A 27334-nucleotide genomic window follows, 5' to 3' on the forward strand; every position below is an offset into this window, starting at 1 on the left:
ACCATTTGCAGCACAGCGCCGTGTGTCTGTGTGTGTGTCACGACATTGGGGCCTCAATCAGACACCGAGGCCATGACGGGGGGTGGGAAACGCGTGGTGGGACCGGGAGCGACCTCCTGGAATGACACAAGGAGCGGGAATTCCGTCCGGAACTAACGTTGCGCTCCATGTTTCCGGAGGTGCAAGGGACCACGCAACCGGAAGTGCCTCTTTTGGCGACGTACAACATGGCGGCGCCCGATGGGCACGTCTATGGCGGCGGCCATGTTTCGATGGCGGCTCCGGCCGCCGCTCCCGGCGCGGGCAGGTCCGGGGGGGGTCCGGGCAGCACTATGGGGCACAGTGGGTCTCTATGGGGCACAATGGGGGGCTATGGAGCACAATGCGGCCCTGTGTGCCCGGGGGGGGGGTGTTGGGAGCCCCGTTCCCGGCGCTTCACCCCCGCTTTGTCCCCAGGTCCCGCCGGTGTCACCGTGCCCCGGGCAGGCCTCAAGAAGTACGTGATGCCCCCGGACTACAGCGGTAAGGGGGGTAATGGGGGTCTGTGGGGGGAGAACCCCACCATGGGGGTATAATGGGGGTCTATGGGGGGAGACCCCCCCAATGGGGGTGTAATGGGGGTCTATGGGGGAGAACCCCCCCCCATGGAGGTATAATGGGGTCTAGGGGGGAAAACCCCCCCCAGTGGGGGTGTAATGGGGGTCTGTGGGGGGAGAACCCCCCCCCAGTGGGAGTGTAGTGGGGGTATAGAGGAAGGAGAACCCCCCCAATGGGGATATAATGGGGGTCTGTGGGGGGAGAGCTCTCCCACCCAATGGGGGTATAATGGGGGCCTATGGGGAGAGACACACCCCCCCCCCCCCCCCGGGATATAATGGGGGTCTGTGGGGGTAGAACTCCCCCCCATGAGGGTGTAACAGGGGTCTGTGGAGGAAGAACCCTTATATGGGGTATAATGGGGGTGTATAGGGGGAGAACCCCCCCATGGGGGTATAATGGGGGTCTATGGTGGAAGAACCCCCCCCCAATGGGAGTATAATGGGAGTCTGTGGGAGGAGAATCCCCCCTCCTATGGGGGTATAATGGAGGTGTATGGGGGGAGACCCCCCCTCCTATGGGGTATAATGGGGGTATAGTGGAGGGAGAACCCCCCCATGGGGGTAGAATTGGGGTCTATGGGGGGAGAACCCCCCCACCTATGGGGGTATAATGGGGGTGTATGGAGGGAAAACCCCACCATGGGGATATAATGGGCTTGTATGGGGGGAGAACCCCCCCTTCAGAGATATAATGGGGGTGTATGGGGGGAGAACCCCCCCAATGAGGGTATAATGGGGGTCTATGCAGGGAGTACCCCCCTTAATAGGGGTATAATTGGGGTCTATGGGGGGAGTACCCCCCTTAATAGAGGTATAATGGGGGGAGACCCCCCCCATGGGTGTCTGTGGGGTGCTGGTGTCACTCATACACGTGTGTGTGCCCCCCCCCCCCCGCAGGAATCATCTTCCCGGAGAAGCCGAAGCTGAAGTTCATGGAGAAGGTGCCGGCGGTGCCCAAGGTCCGGCGGGAGCCGCGGCAGCTCCGGGACATCCGTGGCCCATCCCGGGAGGCCACTGACTTCATCCAGGGGCAGTACGGGATCCTGGTGAGCAATGGGGGGGATAAGGGGGGGGCGGGGGCTGCATTGGGCCATGGGGCAGGAGTGGGCACCCCCAGGCTGGAGACCCCTGAGTGATGCTAAAGCCATTCCATGAGCAATGGAAGCTCCAAAGAAACCGGTATCCCAGAGGGAATTGGTGCCAAACTGGCTCCGAAAAGCTGGATTGTCCGAGGTGCATCCATTGGGATGGGCCCTGTTTACCCAGAGAGGGGGTAAGGAGCGTGATAAAGAGCTTAAAGTGGAAAAGCAGCTTTGAGATGGCCCCGGTGAGGCGGGTTTCCACCCCAAAAGCACATGAGGAGGTGCTACAACACAGGGCAGGACTGAGGAAGCTTGATCATGGAATGGTTTGGGATGAAGGGAGCTTAAAGCTTATCCCATTCCAAGCCCTCAGGGACACCTTCCACTAGAGCAGGTTGCTCCAAGCCCCTGTGTCCAACCTGGCCTTGAACACTGCCAGGGATGGGGCAGCCACAGCTTCTCTGGGCACCCTGTGCCAGCGCCTCAGCACCCTCACAGGGAAGAACTTCCTTATATCCCACCTAAATCCCCCCCATTTCAGTTTGAACTCATCACCCCTTGTCCTGTCACTCCAGTCCCTGATGAAGGTCCCTCTCCAGCATCCTTGTATCCCCCTTCAGACACTGGAAGCTGCTCTGAGGTCTCCATGCAGCTTCTCTTCTCCAGGCTGAACAGCCCCAATGTTCTCAGCCTGGCTCCATACGGGAGCTGCTCCAGCCCCTGAGCATCCTCGTGGCCTCCTCTGGCCTCGCTCCAGCAGCTCCATGACATTGGGGACACCATCCCTGCACACAAGTGGGGTCCCCTTCACCCTCTCCTCTCACCCCACAGGCTCTAGGTGGTGGCTACCTCCACTGGGGCCACTTGGAGATGATCCGCTTGACCATCGGGCGCAGCATGGACCCCAAATCCATGTTTGCCATCTGGCGGGTGCCCGCTCCCTACAAACCGGTGACGAGGAAGAGTTTGGGCCACCGCATGGGTGGTGGCAAAGGCCCCATCGACCACTACGTGACGGCGGTGAAGAGCGGGCGCCTGGTGGTGGAGGTGGGAGGACGCTGCGAGTTTGGGGAGGTGAAACCCTTCCTCACGCAGGTCGCCAAGAAGCTGCCGTTCCCCGCCGTGCCCGTCAGCAGGGACAGCCTCCAGCGGATGAGGCAGGAGGAAGAGGAGAAGAAACTCAACAACCAGAACCCTTGGACCTTCGAGCGCGTGGTCACCGCCAACATGTTGGGCATGAGGAAATACCTGAGTCCCTACGACCTGCGGCTCCACGGGCGCTACTGGGGGAAGTTCTTCCTGAAGCACAGGGTGTGAGGAGTTAAAGGAAGGGAGAGACTGAATTAAAGATTCCCAAAGGATTCCTGCGTTGGATGGTGGGGTGGTCTGTGGGGCTGGGAGCACCATGGAATGGTTTGAGAGGTTAAAGCTCATCCCATTCCTCAGGGACACCTTCCACTAGAGCAGGTTGCTCCAAGCCCCTGTGTCCAACCTGGCCTTGAACACTGCCAGGGATGGGGCAGCCACAGCTTCTCTGGGCACCCTGTGCCAGCGCCTCAGCACCCTCACAGGGAAGAGCCTTATATCTCATCCAACTCTTCCCTCTTCCAGTTGGAAGCCATTCCTTCTCCTCCCATCCCTCCATCCCTTGTCCAAAGCCCCTCTCCAGGTTTCCTGGAGCCCCTTTAGGCACTGGAGCTGCTCTAAGGTGTCCCCTTCAGGAGCTTTCTCCTCTCCAGGCTGGTGCAGGATGCAGGGGGGGGTCTCCCCAACGCAGCCCCCCAGGGCAGAGCTCGGGTGATGTCTTTATTCAGGAGGAGGCTCCGGCGCGGGGCTGCGCATCCCGGGAGCCTCCGGGATGGAGAAGTCACCCCCAGCCACGGCTGCGGGCGGTGGGAGAAGCTTCTCCTCCTGCTCTGAGCAAGGCAGGAGCCTTCGTGTCACCCCAGGGGGGACCGTGGCTCCTCTGTGCCGCTGCCGACCATGGGCCAAGCAGGGTGAGGAGCAAAGTGGGGACCTCAGAGCATTCCCCCAGGGATGGGAGGGAACTGGGATGCAGGGCGGGTGGTCTCCATTCCTCTGGGATACATGGGCTGCAGCACAGGGATGTCCTCGTGGCTCTGGGGACAAGGGCTTGGCAGGTCCCCGGGGTGGCTCCAATGGCTGGAGCCACAAGTGGGATCATCCAGGCGCAGGGCGGGAGCGGGAAAGGCCACCTGGAATGGGGAGGAAGATGAGGAACGTCGGAGATCTATCCCCATCCCTCCCTGCTGCGGGTACCGGGGGACACCCAGTTATGCTGGTGCTTTATGGTGAGCCCAAGGGGGTGAATCCCATAAGGATCAACCCCATCGAGGCCAAAATCCCACCCGGATCACCCCTACAAGGTCCAACCCCACTCCTTGGGCACGGGGACCCCGATTGTCACCTTCCTGCCGTGTGGTACCTCACCTGAGGGCTCAGGCGAAGATGCTCCCGATGCTGGCAGCCAGGATGATGGCGAGGATGATGCAGCAGATCATGATCATGATCTTCTTCTGCAGGACAAGAGAGGGACCGTGAGGGTGGCACGGGGCAGGGGGACGAGGGGTGGCAGCAGGGAAGGCGGGAGCTGGATGCGTAGCACCGGGATGCGGTTGTGCTGGTGATGCCCCATCACCGTGACTTACCCAAAGCCATCATGGAATGGTTTGGGATGAAGGGAGCTTAAAGCTCATCCGGTTCCAAGCCCGGAGCAGGGACACCTTCCACTGGAGCAGGTTGCTCCAAGCCCTTCTCCAAGCATTGGACACTGCCAGGGATGGGGCAGTGTCCCACCAGAGCCAGGAGGGATGATGCTCTGCTCTGGCCTGGCAGGGGTTGGGGTGTCACATCTGCACCCAAACCCAAGGGATGGTCCCAGAGCCTCATCCAGCACCCGGTGCTGTCCCCACCCCCGGCATCACGTTGTGCACGGAGAGGAGCAGGAATCAGCTTTATTCCAGTGGGAATTGGGTAAGCACAATGAGTGTGTCCTCCTGGCCCAGTGACACCATCAGGGACATCAAGGCTGAGAGGGGACAGTGTCCCCAGCTCCATCGGCCATGGATGGTGGAGAACGAAGCATGGGCAGACCCACCAGTGCCACCAAACCCAATATTCCCATCCCTCATCCTCCGGGATGCCCACATGGATGAGGATCCAGCCACCGCCTGCTCCATCCCCATGGTGATGGGGACCAGAAGTTGATGGAGCAGCAAAGGGAGTACAAAGAGTTGAGTCCATCCCCTTCCCATGGGAACACGAGGACAGGAGGGCAGGGAATGGTGTGGAAGGGGAATTCCAGCGCTGGGATCCCTCCATGGAGGGGATGGCAGCGGAGCCGGGAGGAGCAGGGGCAGGAGGGAACCGGGATGCGGCGCTGGGAAGGGTCCCGATGGGAGATGTCGGCGCTGGGATGTCGGGAATGTCTGCAGGAGGGAAAGGGGAGGTGTCAGCCGCAGCTGAGAGGGAGGGGGGCGAGGGGCTGCGGCGACATGGGGAGCCAGATCCTGACCCTGAGCCCCACAGAGCCTGAGCCCCATAGACCTGAGCCCCATAGACCTGAGCTCCACAGAGCCTGAGCCCCATAGACCTGAGCCCCACAGACCTGAGCCCCACAGGCACTGAGCCCCACAGAGCCTGAGCCCCATCGACCTGAGCCCCATAGAGCCTGAGCCCCATAGACCTGAGCCCTACAGACCTGAGCCCCACAGAGCCTGATCCCCACAGGCACTGAGCCCCACAGAGCCTGAGCCCCATAGGCCTGAGCCCCATAGACCTGACCCCCACAGAGCCTGAGCCCCACAGGCACTGAGCCCCACAGAGCCTGAGCCCCATCGACCTGAGCCCCATAGAGCCTGAGCCCCATAGACCTGAGCCCTACAGACCTGAGCCCCACAGGCACTGAGCCCCACAGAGCCTGAGCCCCATAGTCCTGAGCCCCACAGACCTGAGCCCCACAGAGCCTGAGCCCCATAGACCTGAGCCCCACAGACCTGAGCCCCACAGAGCCTGAGCCCCATAGACCTGAGCCCCACAGACCCGAGCCCCACAGAGCCTGAGCTGCACAACCCAGAGCCCCACAGACCTGAGCCCCACAGAACCCCATAAAGCCTGAGCCACGTAGAGCCTGAGCCCCACAGAGCCCCACAGATCCTGAGCCCCACAGAACCCTGAGCCCCACAGAGCCCCAGCCCCACAGATCCCCACAGACCTGAGCCCCACAGAACCCCATAAAGCCTGAGCCACGTAGAGCCTGAGCCCCACAGAGCCCCACAGATCCTGAGCCCCACAGAACCCTGAGCCCCACAGAGCCCCAGCCCCACAGATCCCCACAGACCTGAGCCCCACAGAACCCCATAAAGCCTGAGCCATGTAGAGCCTGAGCCCCACAGAGCCCCAGTCCCACAGAGCCCCACAGACCTGAGCCCCACAGAACCCCATAGAGCCTGAGCCACATAGAGCCTGAGCCCCACAGACACACCACAATGGTGAAACCAGCCTGTTGTCCTCAAGCCCCCCATGTGGGGCTCCTCTGCCCCCCAACACTTACACACCCCAGCCCCACGGCGGGCTATTTGTTGTTCAGCCCCACAGCAAGTCCGATGACGAGGGCAACTACCCCCAGTGAGAGCATCACCACCACGGCCAAAGCCAGCACCTTCTGCAGGGGGCAGAGGGGACATGGGGCTGGTTGGCCCTTGCCCCATATGTGTGGGGCTCAGGGGCTGGTGGGGTTGGGGGCACAGAGGGACAGAGCTGCCAACCCCATGGAGCCATAAGCGGGGGGCTGGGGCCACTTGGGGGTCACTGGGGGGAGGTGGGAGGCGTTGGGGTGATCGGGGGAGCTCGGGGTCACTGGGGTACAGGGAGACACTGGGACATGGGGAGATGTGACAAAGGGGACGCTGGGGGCTATGGGGGGATATTGGGGGCTATGGGGGGACATTGGTGGCTATGGGGGGACACTGGGGGCTATGGAGGGACATGGGGGCTATGGGGGACACTGGGGGCTATGGGGGACATGGGGGGCTATGGAGGGACATGGGGGGCTATGGGGGACATTGGTGGCTATGGGGGGACACTGGGGGCTATGAAGAGACACTGGGGGCTATGGGGTGACACTGGTGGTTATGAGGGGACACTGGGGCTATGAAGGGACACTGGGGCTATGGGGGGACACTGAGGGCTATGGGGTGACATAGAGGGCTATGGGGGGACCCTGGTGGCTATGGGGGGACCCTGGGGGCTATGAGGTGACACTGGGGCTATGGGGGGACATTGGTGGCTATGGGGGGACCCTGGGGGCTATGGGGGGATGCTAGTGGTTATGAAGGGACACTGGGGCTATGAAGGGGACACTGGTGGCTATAGGGGGACCCTGGTGGTTATGGGGGGACACTGGTTGCTATGAGGGGACATGGAGGGCTATGGGAGGACACTGGTGGCTATGGGGGGACCCTGGTGGCTATGGGGGGACATTGGTTGCTATGAAGGGACACGGGGGGCTATGAGGGGACCCTGGTGGCTATGGGGGCGCGGGGTTCGGCCCATCTCACCCTCCTGGCCTCGCTCTGGTACTTCACGGCTTTCTTGGTGTCGGTCACGGCGCGCTCCACGAAGCCCACGGACTGGTCCATGTTGTTCTCGATGCGGTCGATCATGGCGCCCTTTGGGGGGGGGCAGCGCCCCGGGTTAGGAACCACCACCCGCTCCCCCCCCCTCACCCCCCCCGCCGGGCCGTGACAATGGAACCTGCCTGCAGGGGGCGCTGCGCCGCGGGCACCTCCCACTGCGGGGCGCGGGGGGGGACGCGGGGCTGCGGCAGCCCCGGCGGGGGTCGGTGTGGGGGTGCCGCGTGGTTCGTGTCCCCAGGGAGACACGGGCGGCCCTGTGTGATGGTCCCTGCGCAGGGTCGTGGGCAGGCTCCTGCTCGTCCCATGCACAGATCCCTGCTTATTCCATGGACAGATCCCAGCTCATCCCACGGACAGATCCCTGATTGTCCCATGGACAGATCCCAGCTCATCCCGTGGACAAATCCCTGATTGTCCCATGGACAGATCCCAGCTCATCCCATGGACAGATCCCTGCTCTTCCCATGGACAGATCCCTGCTCTTCCCTTGGACAGATCCCTGCTTATTCCATGGACAGATCCCTGATTGTCCCATGGACAGATCCCTGCTCTTCCCTTGGACAGATCCCTGCTTATTCCATGGACAGATCCCTGATTGTCCCATGGACAGATCCCTGCTCATCCCATGGACAGATCCCTGCTCTTCCCTTGGACAGATCCCTGCTTATTCCATGGACAGATCCCTGCTCTTCCCTTGGACAGATCTCTGCTTATTCCATGGACAGATCCCAGCTCTTCCCTTGGAAAGATCCCTGCTTATTCCATGGACAGATCCCAGCTCATCCTATGGACATATCCCTGATTGCCCCATAGACAGATCCCTGATTGTCCCATGGACAGATCTCTGATTGCCTCATGGTCAGATCCCAGCTCATCCCTTGGACAAATCCCTGCTCTTCCCACGCACAGGCCCCAGATCATCCCATGCGCACATCTCTCTTTATCTCCATGCATAGGTCCCTGCTTATCCCATGGACAGATCCCTGCTCGTCCCATGGACATATTCCAGCTCATCCCTTGGACAAATCCCTGCTCATCCCATGGACAGATCCCTGCTCATCCCATGGACAGATCCCTGCTCGTCCCATGGACATATTCCAGCTCATCCCTTGGACAAATCCCTGCTCATCCCATGGACAGACCCCTGCTCATCCCATGGACAGATCCTTGCTCTTCTCATGGACAGATCCCCGCTCATTCCATGGACAAATCCCTGCTTATCCCATGCCCAGATCCCAGCTCATCCCATGCACACATCTCTATCTCCATGCATAGATCCCTGCTTATCCCATGAACAGATCCCTGCTTGTACCTGGTCATCCCATGCACAGATCCCTCCTTATCTCCATGCACAGATCCCTGTTCATCCCTGTGAAGCCTCATGCACAGATCCCTGCTTGTCCCCACACATCCCTGTACTGAGATCTGTGCACGGGTGCCTGCTTATCCCCGTGCACAGATCCCTGATTGTCCCGTGCACAGATCCCTGATTGTCCCATGCCCAGATCCCAGCTCATCCTGTACCCAGATCCCTGCTCATCCCGTGCTCAGATCCCTCCTTATCTCCATGCACAGATCCCTGCTTATCCCATGCACAAATCCCTCTCATTCCTGCTCATCGCATGCACAGATCCCAGCTCATTCCTGCTCATCCCATGCAGATCCCAGCTTATCCCTGTTCATCCCCATGCATCCCACTCACAGACCCATGCCCAGATCCCAGCTCATCCCATGCCCAGATTCCAGCTCATCCCATGCTCAGGTCCCTGCTCGTCCCATGCACAGATCCCTCCTTATCTCCATACACATCCCTGCTCATCCCTATGCAGCCCATGCCGGAATCCCTGCTCATCCCCATGCATCCCCGCGCACAGACCCACGCACAGATTCCTACTCATCCCTTTGCACAGATCCCTGCTCATCCCATGCAGCCCATGAGCACATCCCTGTTGATCCCGTGCATCCCTGTGCTCAGATCCAAGCACAGGATCTGCTCATCCCCACGCACAGACCTTCGATTGTCCCACGCAGCCTTATCCTCATATCCCTGCTCATCCCACGCCCAGATCCCGGCTCGGATCCCGGCATTCCCGGCTCCTCCCTCACCTGGTTCTCCACCAGCATGGCGATGTCCACGAACATGTCGTGCAGCTCCTTGATGCTGCTCTCCAGGCGCACGATGTCCTTGTGCCGCCCCTCGATCTCGCTCAGCGCCTGCTTCGACATCTGCGAGTCCATGATCTGGGGGGGGACCGTGGGTGTCAGCGGTGGTTGGGGGGCACCCCCCGGTGTGGGTCCCCCCCCATCCCGGTGTGGGGCTCACCCCTGCGGTGAAGATGGACGGGTTCCCGCTCTCCAGCATCTCCTCCAGCTCCTCGTCCGTCGTGTTCTTACCGGCTGCAGCACATGGAAAGGAGGGGGGATAAGCCCCGCCCACCCCGGGAAGGGGGCGGAGTCTCTGGGGTGGCCCCGCCCACCTTATGAATGGGCGGGGTCTGGAGAGACAAGCTCCACCCGCTTAGTGAATGGGATCGGTGTGACCTGGCCCCGCCTGCTTTGGGAAGGGGGCGTGGCCTAAAGGGCCAAAGGGATTGGCTCTCTAAGGGCTGGCTCCTCCCACTGTCCCAAAGGGGCGGGGGCTATGGGTTTGGCTCCTCCCACTGTCCTGGGGGGTGTCTATGGGGTCTGTGGGGTCTCTGAGGACTGTGAGGTCTATGGGGTCTATGGGGTCTATGGTGTCTATGAGGTCTCTGGGGTCTATGGTGTCTATGGGGTCTATGAGGTGTATGGGGTCTCTGGGGTCTGTGGGGTCTCCGGGGTCTGTGGGGTCTCCGGGGTCTATGGGGTCTCTGAGGTCTCTGGGGTTTCTGGGGTCTATGAGGTCTATGGAGTCTCTGGGGTCTATGGGGTGCATGGGGTCTATGTGGTCTATGAGGTCTCTGGGGTCTCTGGGGTCTATGAGGTCTATGGTGTCTATGGGGTCTATGAGGTCTATGGGGTCTGTGGGGTCTCTGGGGTTTATGAGGTCTCTGGGGTTTCTGGGGTCTCTGGGGGGTGACGCACTGATCTCGAGCTGCCGCTGGATCCGGCCCTTGCTGCGCTCCCGGAAATCCACCTGCGCCTCATTGTACTTGGTCATCACGTCCACGAACTTGCGGGACAGCACCGAGTGCTGCGGGGACAGGGACATGGGGACATGGTGTATCCATGGGGACAGCACCGAGTGCTGCGGGGACAGGGACATGGGGACATGGGGACATGGACATGGGGATATGTGGACACCCAGGCATGGCATGTCCCAGGTCCCTGGGGGACAGCACCAAGTGCTATGGAAAGGGACATGGGGACACCTGGGTGTGGTGTGTCCATGGGGGACAGCATCGAGTGTTGGGATAGGGACATGGGGACACTCGGGTATGGCATGTCCCAGCCCCAGGGGACAGCAGCAAGTGCTGGGGACAGGGACATGAGGACACCCTGAACGTGGCATGTCCCTTGCCCTTGGGCACAGCACCGAGTGCTGGGGATGGGACAAGGACATGGGGATATGGGCATGGGGACAGGAACATGGGGACACTCGGGTATGGCATGTCCCAGCCCCAGGGTACAGCACCAAGTGCTGTGGAGAGTATAGAGACATAAGGACATGGGCATGGGGACAGGGACATGAAGACATGGGGACATGGGGAAGGGGACACCTGGGTATGGCACCTTCCAGCCCCAGGAGATAGGACCCAGTGCTGGGGACAGGACAGGGACATGGAGACAGGGACATGGGGACACAGACAACAACATGGACATGGGGCTGGGGACACCCTGGGTATGGTGTGTCCCAACCCTGAGGACAGGACCCCTGTGCTGGGGACAGGGACATGGGGATGGGGACATCCTGGGCATGGCACCTCCCTAGTCTTTAGGGGACAGGACCCCAGCGATGGGAACAGGGACATGGGGTAGCCTGGTCATGGCATATCCCTATGGGCTATTTTCCCAGGGGATATGGCCAAGGACAGTGACATGGGGCTGGGGACACCCCAGTCACGGTGTGTCCCCAGCCCCAGGGGACAGGGCAGGACGAAGTGGTGGGGCTGGGGCTGGGGAAATGACATCCATGGGGGAGAGGCCAGAGTGTTGGGGACGTGGGGGACATGTCTGCTGGGGACAGGCAGGGCAGAGGGACATGAAGCTTGGGAGCACCCAGGCATGGTGTATCTGGAACAGGGGACAGAGACGGGGGTCCTGGGGATAATGGGACATGCCACATCCCCATCCCAATGGGGACAGGGTGCTCAGGACACTGGGTGCTGGTTGGGGACAACCCAGTGGGGACCGGAGCTCACCTGGGACTTGCGTATCCGCAGGTCAGCAGAGGAACGTGCCTCATCCTGCTCAATGTTCCGCTCCATACCTGGGGGGAGCAGGACCCCAGCCCGTCAGGGACCTTCCCCACGGCCATGGGGTGCCCATGGGGACATGGGGACAGCAATGGGGACGGTCACTCACTCTTCAGCTTGTTGCGGACGCTGTTGGCCATTTTCTTGATCTCTGCTGTCAATTGCTCCAGGTCATCTTTGGTCTCTGCAGGAGGAACCGCAGTGGGAATGGGAATGGGAATGGGATGGGGACATATGGTGCTGTTGGGACACACGTGGCCACCACACTCACTCTGCTCGGGGATGGGCGCTGACAGGATGATGCTGTAGAGCTTCTTGGCCTCCTCCACGTTCTCCGAGATCTTGTCGATGTTCTGCCGGGTCTCCTCGATCTAAAGCCCAAGAGGATGAGGAGGGGCGAGGGGACAGCCCCGTGTCCCTTGTCCCCATCCCCATGTCCCCGCGTCCCACTCACCTCTGAGAAGAACTCGTCCATGAACGCCGTGTTGTCCACAGCGATCTCCAGCTCCTCCGTGTCATCGTCCGCGTCCTGCTTCTATGGGGTGCAATGGGGCAGACTTAGGGGTGACACCCCCGATGGTGACAGCAGCCCCATGGGGATGTGGTGACAGTCACCCCATGGGGACATGGTGGCAGGGTCAGGGAGGGACATGGTGGAGGTGGTGGCCTGGGGACAGGGGACATCTACAAAGGAGGGGGGACATTGCGCTCCCGTCACATCTGGCTGCGCACAGCTGGGAATTAAGGGATTGCAGGGCGGGGATGGCGGATGGGGACAGAGATGGGGATGGGGAAGGGGACATGGGACAGGGTCCTCCACCCCAGACCCTCACCCCCCCATTGGGGCTCAATGGGGGACCCAAAGGTGCTGTCACCCATCACCCCGGTGTCACGCCTGCTCCTGTCTCCTGTCTCTTCCATGTCTTTGGGTGCCAACCCCAACCCTTCCACACCCCCTCTGCCCCCCACCCCCAGCACCTTTGGGTGCCCATCCCCGTGGTGGGGGCCAAGCCCCATGTGGGGACCCCCAAACCCCCCCTTGCTCCCGATGGAGTAAAAATAACCCTAATCCCTTGTCTCCCTTCTCAAGGCTTTATCCGCTGGCTCCATAATCCCGGCTAAATCCCTGCCAAGCCTCCCTGCCCCGGCTGCTGCCCCACACCGCGGCCTGGGGGGCAGCTTGGGGGGCTGCGGGGCCCCCTATATGTAGGGGGGGAGGCTCTATGTGGGGTGAAGGGGGCCCTGCAATAGGGCGGGTAATGGGAGGAGGAAGTGGTGGTGGTGGTGGCGGGAGAGGGGTGAGATGTGGGGTGCAGGATGGGGCACCCCATATCCATTCCCTGCCCCATCCACCCCATGGGATGGATCCCCCCCACTTCCAGCCCCACACAGTGGGGTGGGGGTGTCCCCATTGCACCCCATAGCACGGTGGGATCAATGTTTATATGGGGGGTTGGTGACCCCCCAATATACCCTCTTCAACCCTATATGGCACAGAGGGGTGACCCCAAAGTCCCTTCCACCCAACAGCCCCATTGATGTGGGGCTGGTTCTCATGTGTCCCCCCCATCCCCATGGTGCCCACATCGAATAAGGGGGGTCTCAGGGTCCCCCCATCCCCATAACACCCCAAAACACCACGGGATGAGGTCTTGGTGACCTCCATCCCTATGATGTCCCATCCACCATGAACATGGGTCTCAGGACCCCCCCTCATCCTTATGGTCCCCCCCATCCATCTTGGGGGAGTTCAAGGTCCCCCCATCCCCATAACACCCCAAAACACCATGGGATGGGGTCTTGGTGACATCCATCCCTATGATAGCCCCATCTACCACAAACACAGATCTCAGGACCCCCCATCCCCACGACACCCCAATACACACTGGCATGGGGGCTCCATCCCCCCCCCACCCCATGACGTCCCCATCCACCACTGACCCCCCCAAACCCTGCGTTATCCCGGGGTGTCCCCATCTCACCGCCTTGAGCTGCTCCAGCCGGTCCTTCATGGTGCCCCCGGGGGCTGGTGGGGTGCAGGGGGGGGTCCCCCCGTGTCCTCACCCACCGCAGGGATGGTGGATGCCCCCCCTCAAGCCTCCTCCATCAGGAGCGGGTCGTGGCGGTGGCCCCGTCCCCGCGTCCCCGAGCCCGGGGCTGGTCCCTTCGCTAATCCCCGCTGACGGGCGCAGGGAAGGAGCCGAGGGGAGGGACGAGGTGGAGCCACCCTTCACCTGGGGCACCCCCGGGCACGTTAAAGGTGGCGGATGTGGGGTGGCCCCGGTGTGGGGCGGGGGTGAGGAAGTTGGTCCCCATCGGGGTGAGGACGTGGCACCCCCTGGTGTGGGTGGCTGCGGGGGGGAGCAGATGAAGGGGGATACGGGAATGGGCAGGGGACAGGGTTGGGGATGGGACACATCTGGAGGCACAGCTGGGGATAGGAGATGTGGCTGGGGGACATGGGTAGGGGTAGGGGACAAGGGACGTGGCTGGGGACAGGGGACATGGATAGGGACAGGGGACATGGATAGGGACAGGGGACATGTCTGGGGGACATGGCTATGGGTCGGGGACAGGGGACAGGGGTGGGGACATGGCTGGGGACAGGGGACATGGTTAGGGATAAGGGACATGTCTGGGGGACATGGCTATGGAGAGGGGACAGGGGACACGAATAGGGACAGGGGACACGGATAGGGACAGGGGACACGGATAGGGATAGGGGGCAGTTGGGGGACCTGGTTGTGGATAGGGGACACAATAAGGGGCATGACTGGGAACAGGGACACGGCTGGGGACAAGGGACATGGATAGGGATAGGGGACATGTCTGGGGGACGTGGCTATGGATAGGGGTCACAGCTGGGGGACACGGCTGGAGACACATCTGGGGATAGGAGACATGGCCGGGGGACATGGATAAGGATAGGGGACATGGCTGGGGACATGGTTATGGATAGGGGTCACAGCGGGGCAACACAGCTGGGAATAGGGGACGCATCTGAAGACACAGCTGGGGACAGGCGACATGGCTGGGGACAGGGGACATAAGTGGGGGGCACGAATAGGGGACATGCTTGGGGGATGGGGCTGGGGAGAGGGGACATGGCTGAGGGACATGGCTGTCTGTCACATCTGGGGGACACATCTGGGGACAAGTATATCTGGGGACAAGGGTCACATATGGGGGCACATCTGGGTCAAAAATGACATCTGGGGACACATCTGGGGTCAGGGGTCACATCTGGGGAGGACACATCTGGGGGGACAAGAATCACATCTGGGGACACATCTGGGAACAAGGGATTACATCTGGGGACAAGGGGTCACATCTGGGGGTGACACGTCCATGGACAGGCGGGGAGACACCCGCGCATAGGGAACGCAGCCAGGGCCGGCCCCGGGAGCGGACCCGCTCCATAAAGGGTGCACGTCCCCTTTAAGAGCAGCGGCGCCTTTAATCCCGATAAGGAGGCGTGTCCTCCCCAAGCCACGCCCCCTTTTCCCGCGCCCTGCCGCCGCGCATGCGCACACCCCCACCCCTCCCCTACCCCGCCCCGGAGTGCCGCGGGTGACGTCATGCGGCTGCGCCCGCGCCTGCGCGGCGGGGGCCCAAGGGCCGGAGCGGGCGGGGGGCGCCGCCGCCGGCGCCATGTTCCGGTACCAGGTGAGCGGGGAAGGGGCCGGGGGGGCCATAGGGGATAATGGGGAGGGGTTTGGGGGGAGTCTGCAGCGGTTAATGGGGGGCGTCCACAGGGGTTCGTGGGGGGGGGTCCGTAGGGGTCAATAAGGGGGTGCATAGCGGTTAGTGGGGAGGGTCTATAGGAGTCAGTGGGGGGCGTCCATAGGGGTTAATGAGGGGGTCTATAGGGGTTAATGGGGAGGGTCCATAGGAGTCAGTGGGGAGGGTCCGTAGGGGCCAATAGGGGGGTCTATAGCGGTTAATAGGGGGGGTCCATAGGGGTCAATGGCGGGGGTGCATAGCGGTTAGTGGGGGTGGTCCATAGCGGTTAATAGGGGGGGTCCGTAGGGGGTCAGTGGGGGGGCGTCCATAGGGGTCAATGGGGGGGGTCTATAGGGGTTAATGGGGAGAGTCCATAGGGGTCAGTGGGAGGGGGGTGTCTGTAGGGGTTAGTGGGGACGGTCCATAGGGGTTAATGGGGGGGTCTGTAGGGGTTAATAGGAGGAGTCCGTAGGGGTTAGTGGGGGGGGCTATAGGGGTTAGAGGGGGATGTCCATAGGGGTTAGTGGGGGGGGCTATAGCAGCTAATGGAGGGGATCCATAGCAGTTAATGTGAGGGTGTCCATAGGGGTTAGTTGGGGGGGTCTATATGGGTCAATGGAGGGGTCCGAACGAGTTAGTGGGGGGAGGTCTATAGGGGGGTCTGTATGGGGTGTCTGTAGGGGTCAATGGAGAGGATCCATAGGAGCTAATGGGGGGGTCTATAGAGGTTAATGGGGGGGGTCCGAGGGATGGCGTGTCCCACACCCTGTCCCTTGAACTCCCCCATAGGTCTGGTCCTAAGGTAAAAGTGGGTCTAAGGGGGTCGGTGGGTCGGTTCTAACCCCCCTTTCCCCCCTTAGTCCTTAGAGGACTGCCCGTTGGATGAGGATGAAGATGCTTTCCAAGGTCTGGGTGAGGAAGATGAAGATATCGACCAGTTTAACGATGACACGTTTGGAGCCGGGGCTGTCGGTGAGTACTGGGGGGGTCCTTATGCTGCTCCCCACCTCCCATTCCACTTGTATGACCCCCTGAGCATGGCTCTCATTGTGCTTCTATGGAATGGTTTGGGAATGGACCTTAAAGCTCCTCCAGCTCCAACCCCCTGCCACGGGCAGGGCCACCTCGTATTAAACCATGTTGTCACCCAAGAACTGGACCCGTTTCTCCTCCGCAGATGACGACTGGCAGGAGGCCCACGAGCGGCTGGCCGAGCTGGAGGACAAGCCTGTGGCAAGCAGGGAGCAGGATGGACCCAGCAGCGAGGACCTGGACCTGCTGGGGGACCCTGAGGACACCCTGGCCGAGCGGCTGACCCGGCTGGTCATCGACAGCGAGCTGGAGGACCCTGCCATCATGCAGGCAGTGCAGACCCGGGGCCCTGCGCAGGTAACAGAGGGGTTCGGGGGGGTCAGGGCTGGCTGGGTGCACCCCCAACAGTGCCCTGTTGACTCTCCGTGTGTTTTCCAGCAGCCTGGAGGGCTCAATTCCAGCATTTGGGATAGCTCGGCCGTGCTGCGGCGCATGCGGGGGCCGCTCCTCACTCAGGTATGATGTTGGGGTGCAGCTGGTTCTCGTTGTGGCTTCCTTAACACCCCTTGAAACGCTTATGGCAGCAGGATGGGTGCTGGGGGGTGAGATCTGTGCTGCTGCTGGCTCCTCGGGGCTTGGGAGCAGCTCTGGATCAGCCTGGGATAGGGAATGTTTGGGGTGGATGCAGTTTGGCTCCTCTTAAACATCATTGTCACCCCTTGGATGTTGGAGAGTTGGGGGGTTATCACCGATCCATGATGTCTGAGGGGTGTCAGTGCTCCCGTTAGGATTTGGGAACGTCGGTGCCTTGAGGCAGAGGGGTTTGGGCTTGGTTTTTGTTGTGGTTTAATTAAGAGTCAGGTTTTAAGTCCATGGTCCTATCCTGCTCTGCAGGGCTCTTGGGCTGGGAGCTGAGCAGCTCATGGTGAGGTGGGCTTTAGGGGTCCCCTGAACCCCACCATCATGTGGGGCTGTTGGATGTATCTGCTGGAGCATAGGGAGGCTCTGCAGAGGGATGTGGCCAGGCTGGATCCATAGGTTCAACAGGGCTCAGCGCTGGGTCCTGCACTTGGGCCACAGCAGCCCCATGGAATGCTCCAGGCTTGGGAAGCTGCTCATGGAAAAGGACCTGACGGAGCTGAACAGGAGCAGCTTGTGCCCAGGCAGCCAAGAGGCCACCAGCAGCCTGGGGCCTGTCCCAGCCCCAGTGTGGCAGCAGGGCCAGGGCAGGGATTGTCCCCCTGTGCTGGGCACTGGTGGGGCTGCCCCTCGAATCCTGGGTCAGTTCTGGGCCCCTCACCCCAAGAGAGACATTGAGGGGCTGGAGCGGGGCCAGAGAAGGGCCCCGGAGCTGGTGCAGGGCCTGGAGCACAAGTGTGATGAGGAACGGCTGAGGGACCTGGGGGGGTTTAGTCTGGAGAAGAGAAGGCTCAGGGGGGACCTTCTCGCTCTCTGCAACTGCCTGACAGGAGGATGGAGCCAGGAGGGGGCTGGTCTCTGCTCCCAAGGAACAAGGGATGGGACAAGAGGAAACGGCCTCAAGCTGCCCCAGGGCAGGTTTAGATGGAGCTGAGGAACAATTCCTTCCCCAGAGGGTGCTCAGGCATTGGAACAGGCTGCCCAGGGCAGGGCTGGAGTCACCGGATGGATGCTCTTGAAGCTCTTTCCAAGCTGGTTGATTCCATGCGGGGACGTGGCAGGAGGCAGGATGTGCCTGTCACCTCCCTGGGACATGCACAGTGAATCCTCCTTATCCCACTGTTATCCCGGTGGGATCTTCCCCCTGCAGGAGATGCCCTCGGTGTCCGTGCTGGACTATGCTCTGCCCCAGAGGCCCCCCCAGCCCCGCGATGACGAGCGGGACCCGTCGGAGCGGGCGCTGCCGCGGCGCTCCTCGTCCCCCGTCATCGGGAGCCCCCCTGTGCGGGCTGTCCCCATCGGCACCCCCCCAAAGCAGGCTGCTGTGCCCAGCTTCAACCAGCAGGTACGTGTGTGTCCCCCCCATTGCCCTGCCCCACAATGAGGGGGGACTCAGGCTGGTTCCTGGGGTGATTCTGCTGCTTCCATCCCTTCCCAGATCCTATGTCCGAAGCCTGTCCACATCCGAGCGACCCTGCAGCAGCGCTACCCCGCTCCCTACGGAGAGAGGATGTCCCCCAACCAGCTCTGCAACGTACCGGTACCCGGTCCCCCCCTGCTCCCCTCCTTGTGGGGAGCTCTTCCCGAGCCCCCCATTGCCCCATTCCCTTCCTTCCACACGCGATTCCAAGCCCTGATGGTGCTGGATGCATCGCTGTCATGCACAGAGAGGCTTCTGCTCATCCCTAGCTCCATATCTCAGCCTATTGGCCTCATCCTGATCGTTTATCCCCACTTCCCGGAGTCTTCCCTGGCTCCTCAGCCCCTTCCTGGGGCTTCCCCTTGTGCCGTCACCCATTCCCTGTGTGTGTGTGTGCCCTGGTTGTGACTGGAATCCCTGTTCCCTTCTCCTTCCCTAGAATTCCTCCCTCCTGGGCCACCCATTCCCGCACAGCGTCTCTCCCGTTCTTACCCACCTGCAGAGAGCTCAGCTGCTCGGAGGAGCACAGGTAAAGCTCCTTCATTCCCTTCCCTGCCCCTCTCCGGGGGCATGATCCCACTTTTCTCCTCACATGGATGCAGGAGGCGGCTCTCGCTGGCCCTACCTTGGCTGGGCCATTCCTTTCACCCCCATGTTTCCCATGGGATGACTCCGGGTGCTCTTCCAGGCCGGCCGGATGTCCCCCAGCCAGTTTGCCCGGGTCTCCGGCCTGGTTGGGAGCCCCATTCCCTCCGTGAATCCCAAGCTGCTCCAGGGCAGGGTCGGGCAGATGATGCCTCCAGCCAGTGGGTTTCGTGCCTTCTTCGGGGCTCCCCCTGCTCCTCCTCCCTCTCAGCTGCAGCACCCACCGGGTCCTGGATCCCACCTCCAGAGCCTCCGGTAGGTTCCATCTCCCATTCCCAACCTTTTCCATGCTTTCTGTGGCTCTTCCTTAGTTTTCCTGCTCTTCCTCAGGCCTCAACCCCAGATGTTCCGCCCGGACACGACCCACTTGCACCCGCAGCACCGCCGGCTCCTGCACCAGCGGCAGCAGCAGAGCCGAAGGTGAGCGCTGGGAATTGGGGCTGGCGGCTGGGATTTGGGAAGGGTGGGATTGCAGCTCCCCCTCTGCCGTGGGGGGGGGGGGGGGTCACGCTGCCAGGGCCCAGCCTCTGCACCGCTCTCTGTCCCTTCCTGTAGCTCCGGTGTGCTCACGGGTGCCCTTCTTGCCTCCCGGCAGCCAGCACCGGAGCCTCAACGGCTCCGTGGGGGATCGAGGGGGTCACCGGAGCAGCCACCAGGAGCAGATGAGGAAAGATCCTTACGCCAACCTCATGCTGCAACGGGAGAAGGATTGGGTGTCCAAGATCCAGATGATGCAGCTCCAGAGCACTGATCCCTACCTGGATGACTATTACTACCAGGTATTGGCATGGAAGTGCTGTAGAATTCCCATGGGACTCGTCTCTTCCCAGCTGTGCTGAGGAGTGTTGGGTGGGAAGAGGGTGCCGGGGCTGAGGGTGATGCGGTGGGGGAAGCATCTCTAGGTCCAGCCATGGGGTGGGATGAGCATCCCTTCCTAGGATGGGATTCCTAGGATTCCTTTCCTGGGGTGGGAAAGGAATGGGAGCAGCAGGAAGGGAACAGGAGCAGCAGGAAGGGAAGAGCTGCCTTCCTCTTCTTGAGTGTTGGAAGCATCCAAATCCAAGCCTGGCAGCACGGATTTGGAGGGTGCAGCAGAAGGTCCAGGATAATGGGAAAGCAGCTTCTCCATGTTGGAAGCTGCATGTGATAGTGAGACTAAAACACCTGGAATGGGATACAAGGAAGCTGCTCAATGGGGAATGCAGGAGAGCTTTGGTAGGGAATGGCTGTGGAAGGAGGATTCTGGTGTGAGGATAAGGAAGTGGTGGTGAAGCCCATGGTGAGGAGGAGGAGGAAGGATGAGGAGAGAGCGCTCCTGCTCTTCCCAGTTCAGGAACAGGGGCTGGGAGCAGCCAGGTTGGCAGCAAGGTGAGGGCTGGGCTCATGCCTGGTGGTGGATGCTCAAAGCTCAGCTGGGTTTGGGGGTGCTCAGGGCAGCTTCATGTGAGGGAAGTCTCCGGAGGGCTGGTGTTCATGGATACCTGGCTTGGGAGCAGAGCTGGCTGGGATGGGAATGTGTCCGGGGCCGTTGTCAGCTGTGCAGGAGGTTTGGCTCCATGTGCCAGGCACGCACCCAAAAAGGTCCTGGAGCAGCCCTGAGCGTGGGGCAGAGCACGGGGGGCAGTCACCAGTGTGGTGGAATCATGGAATGGGTTGGGATGAAGGGAGCTTAAAGCTCCTCCAGTCCCAACCCTGTGCCACGGGCAGGGACACCTTCCACTAGAGCAGGTTGCTCCAAGCCCCTGTGTCCAACCTGGCCTTGAACACTGCCAGGGATGGGGCAGCCACAGCTCCTCTGGGCACCCTGTGCCAGCGCCTCAGCACCCTCACAGGGAAGAGCTTCTGCCTCAGAGCTCATCTCAATCTCCCCTCTGGCAGGTTAAAGCCATTCCCCTTGGCCTGTCCCTACAGGCCCTTGCCCAAAGCCCCTCTCCAGGTTTCCTGGAGCCCCTTTAGGCACTGGAGCTGCTCTAAGGTGTCCCCTTCAGGAGCCTTCTCTTCTCCAGGCTGCCCCAGCCCAGCTCTCTCAGCCTGGCTCCAGAGCAGAGCTGCTCCAGCCCTCGCAGCAGCTCCGGTGGGAGCTGTTGGGTGCTGGGGCTGGCAGGAGGCCTCCTGCTGCCGGAGGGGTTTGGGAGCTTTGGGTGAGCAGATCCCCCCGAGGAGAGGAACTGGTGCAGCCGCAGCCGGGATGTGAGTCAGCGGAGCCGCACCATTGCGCAAGAGGCGAACGTTGGCCGGGGTGGATGGGACAGCGGCAGCGGGGGAGGCCGCAGCCCGGGCACGGTGCTGATGGAGCAATGGGGTGAACTGGGTTGTGCTGGGAAGGACTGGGAGTTAGGGATCGCACAGGGAGAGTGGATTTGGCATTGTTTGAGATGGGAAAGAGAGGGCTGAGGAGGAACCTCAGCCTCGAGGAGCATCATCTGCTCACGCACGGGGGGAAGAGAAGTGGTTCCAAGTCTTACTGGTGCTGTTGGGAAGCCCAGGAAGAGATGGAGCCCAGGCTGGGGAGAGGGATGTGCTGCATCAAGCCTTCCCAGCTGGTTTCTTGGGGGGACACGACTCAACCTCTCCTCTCCCTCCCTCAGAATTACTTCCAGAAGCTGGAGAAGTTGTCGGCAGCGGAAGAAGTCCACGGTGATGGTCCCAAGAAGGAACGCACTAAACTCATCACACCTCAGGTGGCCAAGCTGGAGCACACCTACAAGCCAGGTCAGGGCGCCCTTGTCCACGCCAATCTCTATGGGTGTAGGGTGGTGGTGGTTCTCCACACCAACCTCTTTGGGTGTAGGGTGGTGGTGGTTCTCCACACCAACCTCTTTGGGTGTAGGGTGGTGGTGGTTCTCCACACCAACCTCTTTGGGTGTAGGGTGGTGGTGGTTCTCCACACCAACCTCTTTGGGTGTAGGGTGGTGGTGGTTCTCCAGACCAACCTCTTTGGGTATAGGGTGGTGATGGTTCTCCACACCAACCTCTTTGGGTGTAGGGTGGTGATGGTTCTCCACACAACCCCGATCTCTGGTTGTAGGGTGGTGGTGGTGGTTCATTCCAGGCTGGGACAGTGGGTTTTGCTGGTGCCAGATGGAGCCTGGAGGTAGCCACGGGGCTCCTGCTGGCCTGGAGATGGGTGAGGTGGGTTCAGGTCCACGCTGACTCCCTGTGCTTCCCATCTCCCTCCTTCCTGCAGTGCAGTTTGAGGGCTCCCTGGGGAAGCTCACAGTCTCCAGCGTCAACAACCCTCGGAAGATGATCGATGCGGTGGTGACCTCCCGCAGCGAGGATGATGTGAGTTCTGGTCCTGCCTCCCCTCCAGTGCAGCGCTGGGGCTGGGGCCACCACTGGGGCTCTCACAGCCCTGACTCGCTGTCCCCTCCCTGGCAGGAGACAAAGGAGAAGCAGGTTCGGGACAAGAGGCGCCAGACCCTTGTCACGATCGAGAAGGTGAGTTCCAGGAGGTCACCACAACCCTCAGGAGATGCGTGGTGGGACTTGAGGGTGAAGGAATGGCCATGGAGATCATGGTGTGGTAACCACTGAGCTCTTCTGGACGTCCAGAGAGTGGCTGAGGTGCTGCTTGTGGGACCTGGAATGGAAAGGCTGGAGTTGGGAACCAGCCCCAAAACAACTTGGATGGGCTTTGGAAGGTCCATTATGGACTGAGAGCAGTAACACCTCAGCTCTGCAGCCACCCCATGAGAGGATGGACACTTGTGGCTCACAGAATGCCTGCTCAGTCCACTCCCATGGTGGGTCTGAATGAGGTTGTGATGGGATCTGGGCCAGGATACCCCATTCCTGTAGCAGCAAAGTTGATGGGACAGCCTTGGCTGGGGAAAGGGCACATCCTGGATCCTTGTGGAGCAGATCCCTGTGTCTCCTGCAGACATACAGCCTCCTCCTGGACGTGGAGGACTATGAGAGACGCTACCTCCTGAGCCTGGAAGGGGAGAGGCCGGCCCTGATGGGTGAGAGGAAGCAGAAGATCTGTGACATGTACGACAACCTGAGGGGGAAGGCGCCCGGGCAGGACAGGTCAGTGGGGATAGTGCTGCCTGTGACTTGCTCATGGGCGCTTGGAGGTGCTGAAGGTGCTTTTCCAGGGCTCTATTCCCCAAGGAACGCTTCCCAAGGTTTGGAATGTTCTCCCCAGGCCGAGCGATGACCACTTCATGCAGATCATGTGCATCCGGAAAGGGAAGCGCCTCGTCGCCCGGATCCTGCCCTTCTTGTCACCCGAGCAAGCGGCCGACGTGCTGATGGCAACAGCCAGGAACCTGCCCTTCCTCATCAAGAAGGATGCTCAGGATGAGGTGAGATTCCAGAGGCTGGGAATGTTCCCCCTGCTGTGATCTACTGCGGGGCTGGAGCTGGATTCTCCTCCTGCTGTTTGCTGGCAAACAGCATCCTGGGTCTTGGGTCTTAAGGATGGTTGTTCCTGCCTCTCCTGGGAGATTCCCAAAGGATTGGAGAATCCTCTGGGATTCTCACAGCTGCAGGAGCTGTGAGCTTCTGGCAGGGTCCATCTCCACTGCTGGCACAGCACAGGAAGGAAGAGGGAGGGTTTGGTCCATGGTGCCTTTGAGTCCAGCTCTTGTCTAAAGAGCCACGTCTCCAACTCATCGGGTGACAACAGGAGGCTCCGGAGGCACGGAGCAGAGATCCCGATCTTCCAGGGGCTGAGCCCTCAGGCGTCCTTTGCAGCCTGGTTTACGTAGGGAATAAAACCACAGGTATCCATGGAATAAATCCCAGCTTGTTTGGAGAAAAGGAAGGATTTAAGGAGGAAAAAGGAGAAGAGCTGCTTGAATTTAAAACCTAAAGGGGTGGAAAGCGGAGGCGCTGCCGGTGCAGGGATCCACAATGTCCCATGGGAAGCACAATTCCCTGGTTTTACCCCTCTGCTCCTCTCTCTCTGCAGGTGCTGCCCTGCCTGTTGAGGCCCTTCTCACACGTTCTCTACCACCTTCCCTTGGGGACAGTCACCAGCCTTGTGCAGCAGTTAACGAACCTACCTCAGAGCGCGCCCGCGCCAGCACCCACCAACCTGCACCTCACTGCTGTGCTCCAGAACAAGGTGCTTCCCACTCGGCTCCTGGCAGGGCAGGAGGGAACATCCCATCCTTCCCATCCCAAGAGCTGGGAAATGCAGTTTCCCAGCGCTGGATGTAGCCGTGGTGCAGGAATGGCACCAGGGAGCTGCTGGCTCCTGGAGTTCTGTGCTTCCCTTGTTAAGGAATGGGGGTGTCCAACAGCACAAGAGGGACGTGGAGCTGTTGGGGTGAGGCCAGAGGAGGCCCCGGAGCTGCTGCGAGGGCTGGAGCAGCTCTGCTCTGGAGCCAGGCTGAGAGAGCTGGGCTGGGGCAGCCTGGAGAAGAGAAGGCTCCTGAAGGGGACACCTTAGAGCAGCTCCAGTGCCTAAAGGGGCTCCAGGAAACCTGGAGAGGGGCTTTGGACAAGGGCCTGGAGGGACAGGCCAAGGGGAATGGCTTTAACCTGCCAGAGGGGAGATTGAGATGAGCTCTGAGGCAGAAGCTCTTCCCTGTGAGGGTGCTGAGGCGCTGGCACAGGGTGCCCAGAGAAGCTGTGGCTGCCCCATCCCTGGCAGTGTTCAAGGCCAGGTTGGACACAGGGGCTTGGAGCAACCTGCTCTAGTGGAAGGTGTCCCTGCCCGTGCTTGGAACCGGATGAGCTTTAAGCTCCCTCATCCCAAACCATTCCATGATTAACTGGCCGGGGACACCACCACAAGCTGACAGCCTGCTCCGTGTCTCTCCTTAGTGTGTTTTCAGGGACCTTCCCCCTTATCCCACCATCCCCAGCAGGATTAGGAGGTGGGAATTGATTCTTAGACCCATTTAAACCACCCCGGAGAGGAGGAACGGTGGGATGAAAGCTCCCATGTGTTCCCTGCCATAGGAATTCCTTCAGGAAGCATGACAACCTCTCTCTCCTTGCAGTTCGGCCTGTCCCTGTTGTACTTGGTGCTGAGCCGTGGGGAGGAGCTGCAGAGCTCGGACACCAACACGGAGCTGATGCAGGACAACCAGTGGTGAGTGTCTCCATCTCCTGCCGCCTCCGGCAGCCACCCCGTGAGCAGCGGCCAGAGGACCCAGGAGGAAAGGGTGATGAAGAAGGAGGTACCCTGCAGCACCCTGGCCTCCTGACGGCTCCTCTCTTCCCGTTCCATTCCCGGCAGGACGGAGCTGATGCTCATGGCAACGCGGGAGCTCCTGCGCATCCCTCAGGCAGCTTTGGCAAAACCAGTGTCCACCCCTTCCAACCTCCTCTCCCTCTTCTCTCGCTACGTGGACCAGCAGAAGCTCAACCTGCTGGAGACAAAATTGCAGTGAGTGAACCCAAAAAGGGGCAGGAGGAGCCTGGGTGAAGCCTCTTCCTTCCCCTTTTCCAGCTCCTCTGACCCTTCCCTCCTTGGTTTTCCCCCATCCCAGCTTAGTGCACGGGATCCGGTAGGACATCTCCACGGCTCCTCGGCACCAGAGTGTTCCAGAAGATGGATGGAGGGCAGGGGATTCCCCCCCCAACACACCCCAACCACCCTCCCACCACCCCAGGGTGGGGGTTTTGGGGTGGGAGAAGCGCTTTCCCACCCCAAAACCTTGGGAGAACGCTTCTCCCATCCCCAAATGATGGGAGGATCCATCTCCCGCCCCCAAAACCATGGGAGAAAACACCTCTTCCATCGCAAAACCTTGGGAGAACCCCTTTTCCACCACAAAATCATGGGAGAACACACGTCTCCTACCCCAAAATCATGGAAGAATCCTTCTTCCACCCCAAAACGAGGGGAGACAACACCTCTCCCAGCCCAAAACCTTGGGAGAACGCCTTTCCTACCCCAAAATCATGGGAGAACACACCTCTCCTACCCCGAAATCATGGGAGAATCCTTCTTCCACCCCAAAATCATGGGGGAAAACACCTCTCCCACCCCAAAATCCTGGAAGAATCCCTCTTCCACCCCAAAATCATGGGAGGCTCCTTCTTCCACCCCAAAATTATGGGGGGAAAACTCCTCTCCCACCCCAAAAAACTTGGGAGAACGCTTCTCCCACCCCAAAATCATGGGAAAAAGACCTCTCCCACCCCAAAATCATGGGAAAAAGACCTCTCCCACCCCAAAATCATGGGACAAGGAGGTGCTGGGGGGGGTGTTTGGCTGCTCCCCCCCACCCCCAACATGCTGAGCTCCCCCTTTCTCTACCCCCCCCACTGCTTCTCCTCCCCCCCCACCCCACTATAGAAGGGAGAAGCCCCCCCATTGCCCATTAAGGGGTAACAGGGGGTGGCCCCCACTCCCTCCGTGGCCCCCATTGAGCACTGAGCTCCGGTCCTTGCCCTTCCCTGACCGTGCACACGTGTGAACATGCGTGAACACGCGTGTGCACACCCCCACACCTCTTTTGCACACTTGCCTTGTCTTCCCCAGCCTCCCCTCCATCCCTCCCCCTTGGGATCCCTCCCGGGGGGGGGCTCCAGCCCCTCGGATCCCGCTGGATCCCTCCTGGGAAAGGCGGCAGCAGGGAATGGGGGGGGGGGGAGGTTTATTTTACCCCTTTTTTTGGCTTTTAAAAGAGAAACCACCCCAAATATTTGCACATGGAGGTATTTTAACCCCCCCTTTGGCATTAACACCCCCCCCCTCGCTGCCCCTCTCCCCCACCAAGCAGAAAGTTCATTTATTATTATTAATTTCTTGTCTTTTTTGCCCTTTTCTTTGGTTTTTTGGGGGGTTTCCCCCCAACCCTCCCCCCCCAGCCCCCCCCCCCCAAGTTTTCAGTTCTGGTTAATGAGAATAAAGTTTCTAAATTTACATTTTTATAGGGTTCTTGTAAATAAAGATGAATTGTATACTGCTGCCGCCTGGCCTCTGCTTCCCCGGGGGGGGGGGTGTGTCAGGAACCGGGGGGACCCCCCCCAAAAACACCCCCCAAACGCCTCACACACACACCCCCCCCCCCCAGAGCCGCGGGGCCGGGGTTAACCCGCACCCCCCGAGCCTTGGGGCTGCCCCCCCCGAGCTCTGGAGCCCCGTTAAGGGGGGTTCCCCCCCCGGGGCTTCCCCCTCACGGAGGAGCGGCCGCGTTCGCCCCCCGCTCGGTAATGGCGGCTCCTCTCAGCACCC

At 60.9% G+C, this 27334-nt stretch overlaps 3 protein-coding genes across 8 annotated transcripts; 2 read left to right on the forward strand and 1 right to left on the reverse strand.

The window, feature by feature from the left end:
• The first annotated feature begins 226 nt into the window (after positions 1-226).
• Positions 227-3042, forward strand: MRPL16 (mitochondrial ribosomal protein L16). Its single transcript, XM_030483694.1, has 4 exons — positions 227-307; positions 457-522; positions 1497-1645; positions 2513-3042. The coding sequence occupies exons 1-4, from the start codon at positions 241-243 to the stop codon at positions 2996-2998; spliced, it is 768 nt and encodes a 255-aa protein (XP_030339554.1). The 5' UTR covers positions 227-240; the 3' UTR covers positions 2999-3042.
• A 432-nt stretch (positions 3043-3474) lies between these two features.
• Positions 3475-14030, reverse strand: STX3 (syntaxin 3). 4 transcript variants are annotated; one of them, XR_003991055.1, is made up of 11 exons: positions 13715-14030; positions 12187-12267; positions 12004-12103; positions 11842-11916; positions 11679-11746; positions 10402-10510; positions 9662-9735; positions 9445-9579; positions 7261-7371; positions 4133-5130; positions 3475-3897 (listed from the first exon to the last, which is right to left on the reverse strand). XR_003991055.1 is itself a non-coding variant. In XM_030483663.1 (11 exons), the coding sequence occupies exons 1-10, from the start codon at positions 13742-13744 to the stop codon at positions 4141-4143; spliced, it is 861 nt and encodes a 286-aa protein (XP_030339523.1). In that variant the 5' UTR covers positions 13745-14028; the 3' UTR covers positions 3475-3897; positions 4133-4140. The 4 variants fall into 4 exon arrangements, 3 of the variants coding, with proteins under 3 accessions (XP_030339523.1, XP_030339522.1, XP_030339520.1); XM_030483663.1 differs by having other exon boundaries at positions 4133-4218; positions 13715-14028; XM_030483662.2 differs by lacking the exon at positions 3475-3897 and adding an exon at positions 6259-6365 and having other exon boundaries at positions 4639-5130; positions 13715-14028.
• A 1298-nt stretch (positions 14031-15328) lies between these two features.
• PATL1 (PAT1 homolog 1, processing body mRNA decay factor) lies at positions 15329-27067 on the forward strand. 3 transcript variants are annotated; one of them, XM_030483608.1, is made up of 19 exons: positions 15329-15398; positions 16316-16427; positions 16633-16844; positions 16926-17003; positions 18277-18471; positions 18565-18666; positions 18986-19075; positions 19235-19446; positions 19522-19611; positions 19787-19970; positions 21780-21903; positions 22379-22476; positions 22573-22632; positions 23075-23223; positions 23342-23501; positions 24110-24265; positions 25149-25240; positions 25388-25537; positions 25641-27067. In XM_030483608.1, the coding sequence occupies exons 1-19, from the start codon at positions 15384-15386 to the stop codon at positions 25660-25662; spliced, it is 2301 nt and encodes a 766-aa protein (XP_030339468.1). In that variant the 5' UTR covers positions 15329-15383; the 3' UTR covers positions 25663-27067. The 3 variants fall into 3 exon arrangements, with proteins under 3 accessions (XP_030339468.1, XP_030339470.1, XP_030339469.1); XM_030483610.1 differs by having other exon boundaries at positions 18565-18660; XM_030483609.1 differs by having other exon boundaries at positions 16929-17003.
• Positions 27068-27334: the final 267 nt, after the last annotated feature.

Source organism: Strigops habroptila, chromosome 4, assembly GCF_004027225.2.
Source record: "Strigops habroptila isolate Jane chromosome 4, bStrHab1.2.pri, whole genome shotgun sequence".
Lineage (NCBI taxonomy): Eukaryota > Metazoa > Chordata > Aves > Psittaciformes > Psittacidae > Strigops > Strigops habroptila.

What these genes read in the sequence shown, in the direction of transcription:
- STX3 (XM_030483662.2), bottom strand. Translation starts at nt 13,744, where the DNA reads ATGAAGGACCGGCTGGAGCAGCTCAAGGCG. An exon ending in TGGACGAGTTCTTCTCAGAG is followed by an intron (nt 12,104 to 12,186) that starts GTGAGTGGGACG and finishes CTTGGGCTTTAG; the next exon opens with ATCGAGGAGACCCGGCAGAA. An exon ending in TGCGGATACGCAAGTCCCAG is followed by an intron (nt 10,511 to 11,678) that starts GTGAGCTCCGGT and finishes CTGTCCCCGCAG; the next exon opens with CACTCGGTGCTGTCCCGCAA.
- PATL1 (XM_030483608.1), top strand. An exon ending in TCCCACCTCCAGAGCCTCCG is followed by an intron (nt 19,447 to 19,521) that starts GTAGGTTCCATC and finishes GCTCTTCCTCAG; the next exon opens with GCCTCAACCCCAGATGTTCC. An exon ending in CTGATGCAGGACAACCAGTG is followed by an intron (nt 25,241 to 25,387) that starts GTGAGTGTCTCC and finishes CATTCCCGGCAG; the next exon opens with GACGGAGCTGATGCTCATGG.
- MRPL16 (XM_030483694.1), top strand. Translation starts at nt 241, where the DNA reads ATGGGCACGTCTATGGCGGCGGCCATGTTTCGATGGCGGCTCCGGCCG. An exon ending in GCCGCTCCCGGCGCGGGCAG is followed by an intron (nt 308 to 456) that starts GTCCGGGGGGGG and finishes CTTTGTCCCCAG; the next exon opens with GTCCCGCCGGTGTCACCGTG. An exon ending in GATGCCCCCGGACTACAGCG is followed by an intron (nt 523 to 1,496) that starts GTAAGGGGGGTA and finishes CCCCCCCCGCAG; the next exon opens with GAATCATCTTCCCGGAGAAG.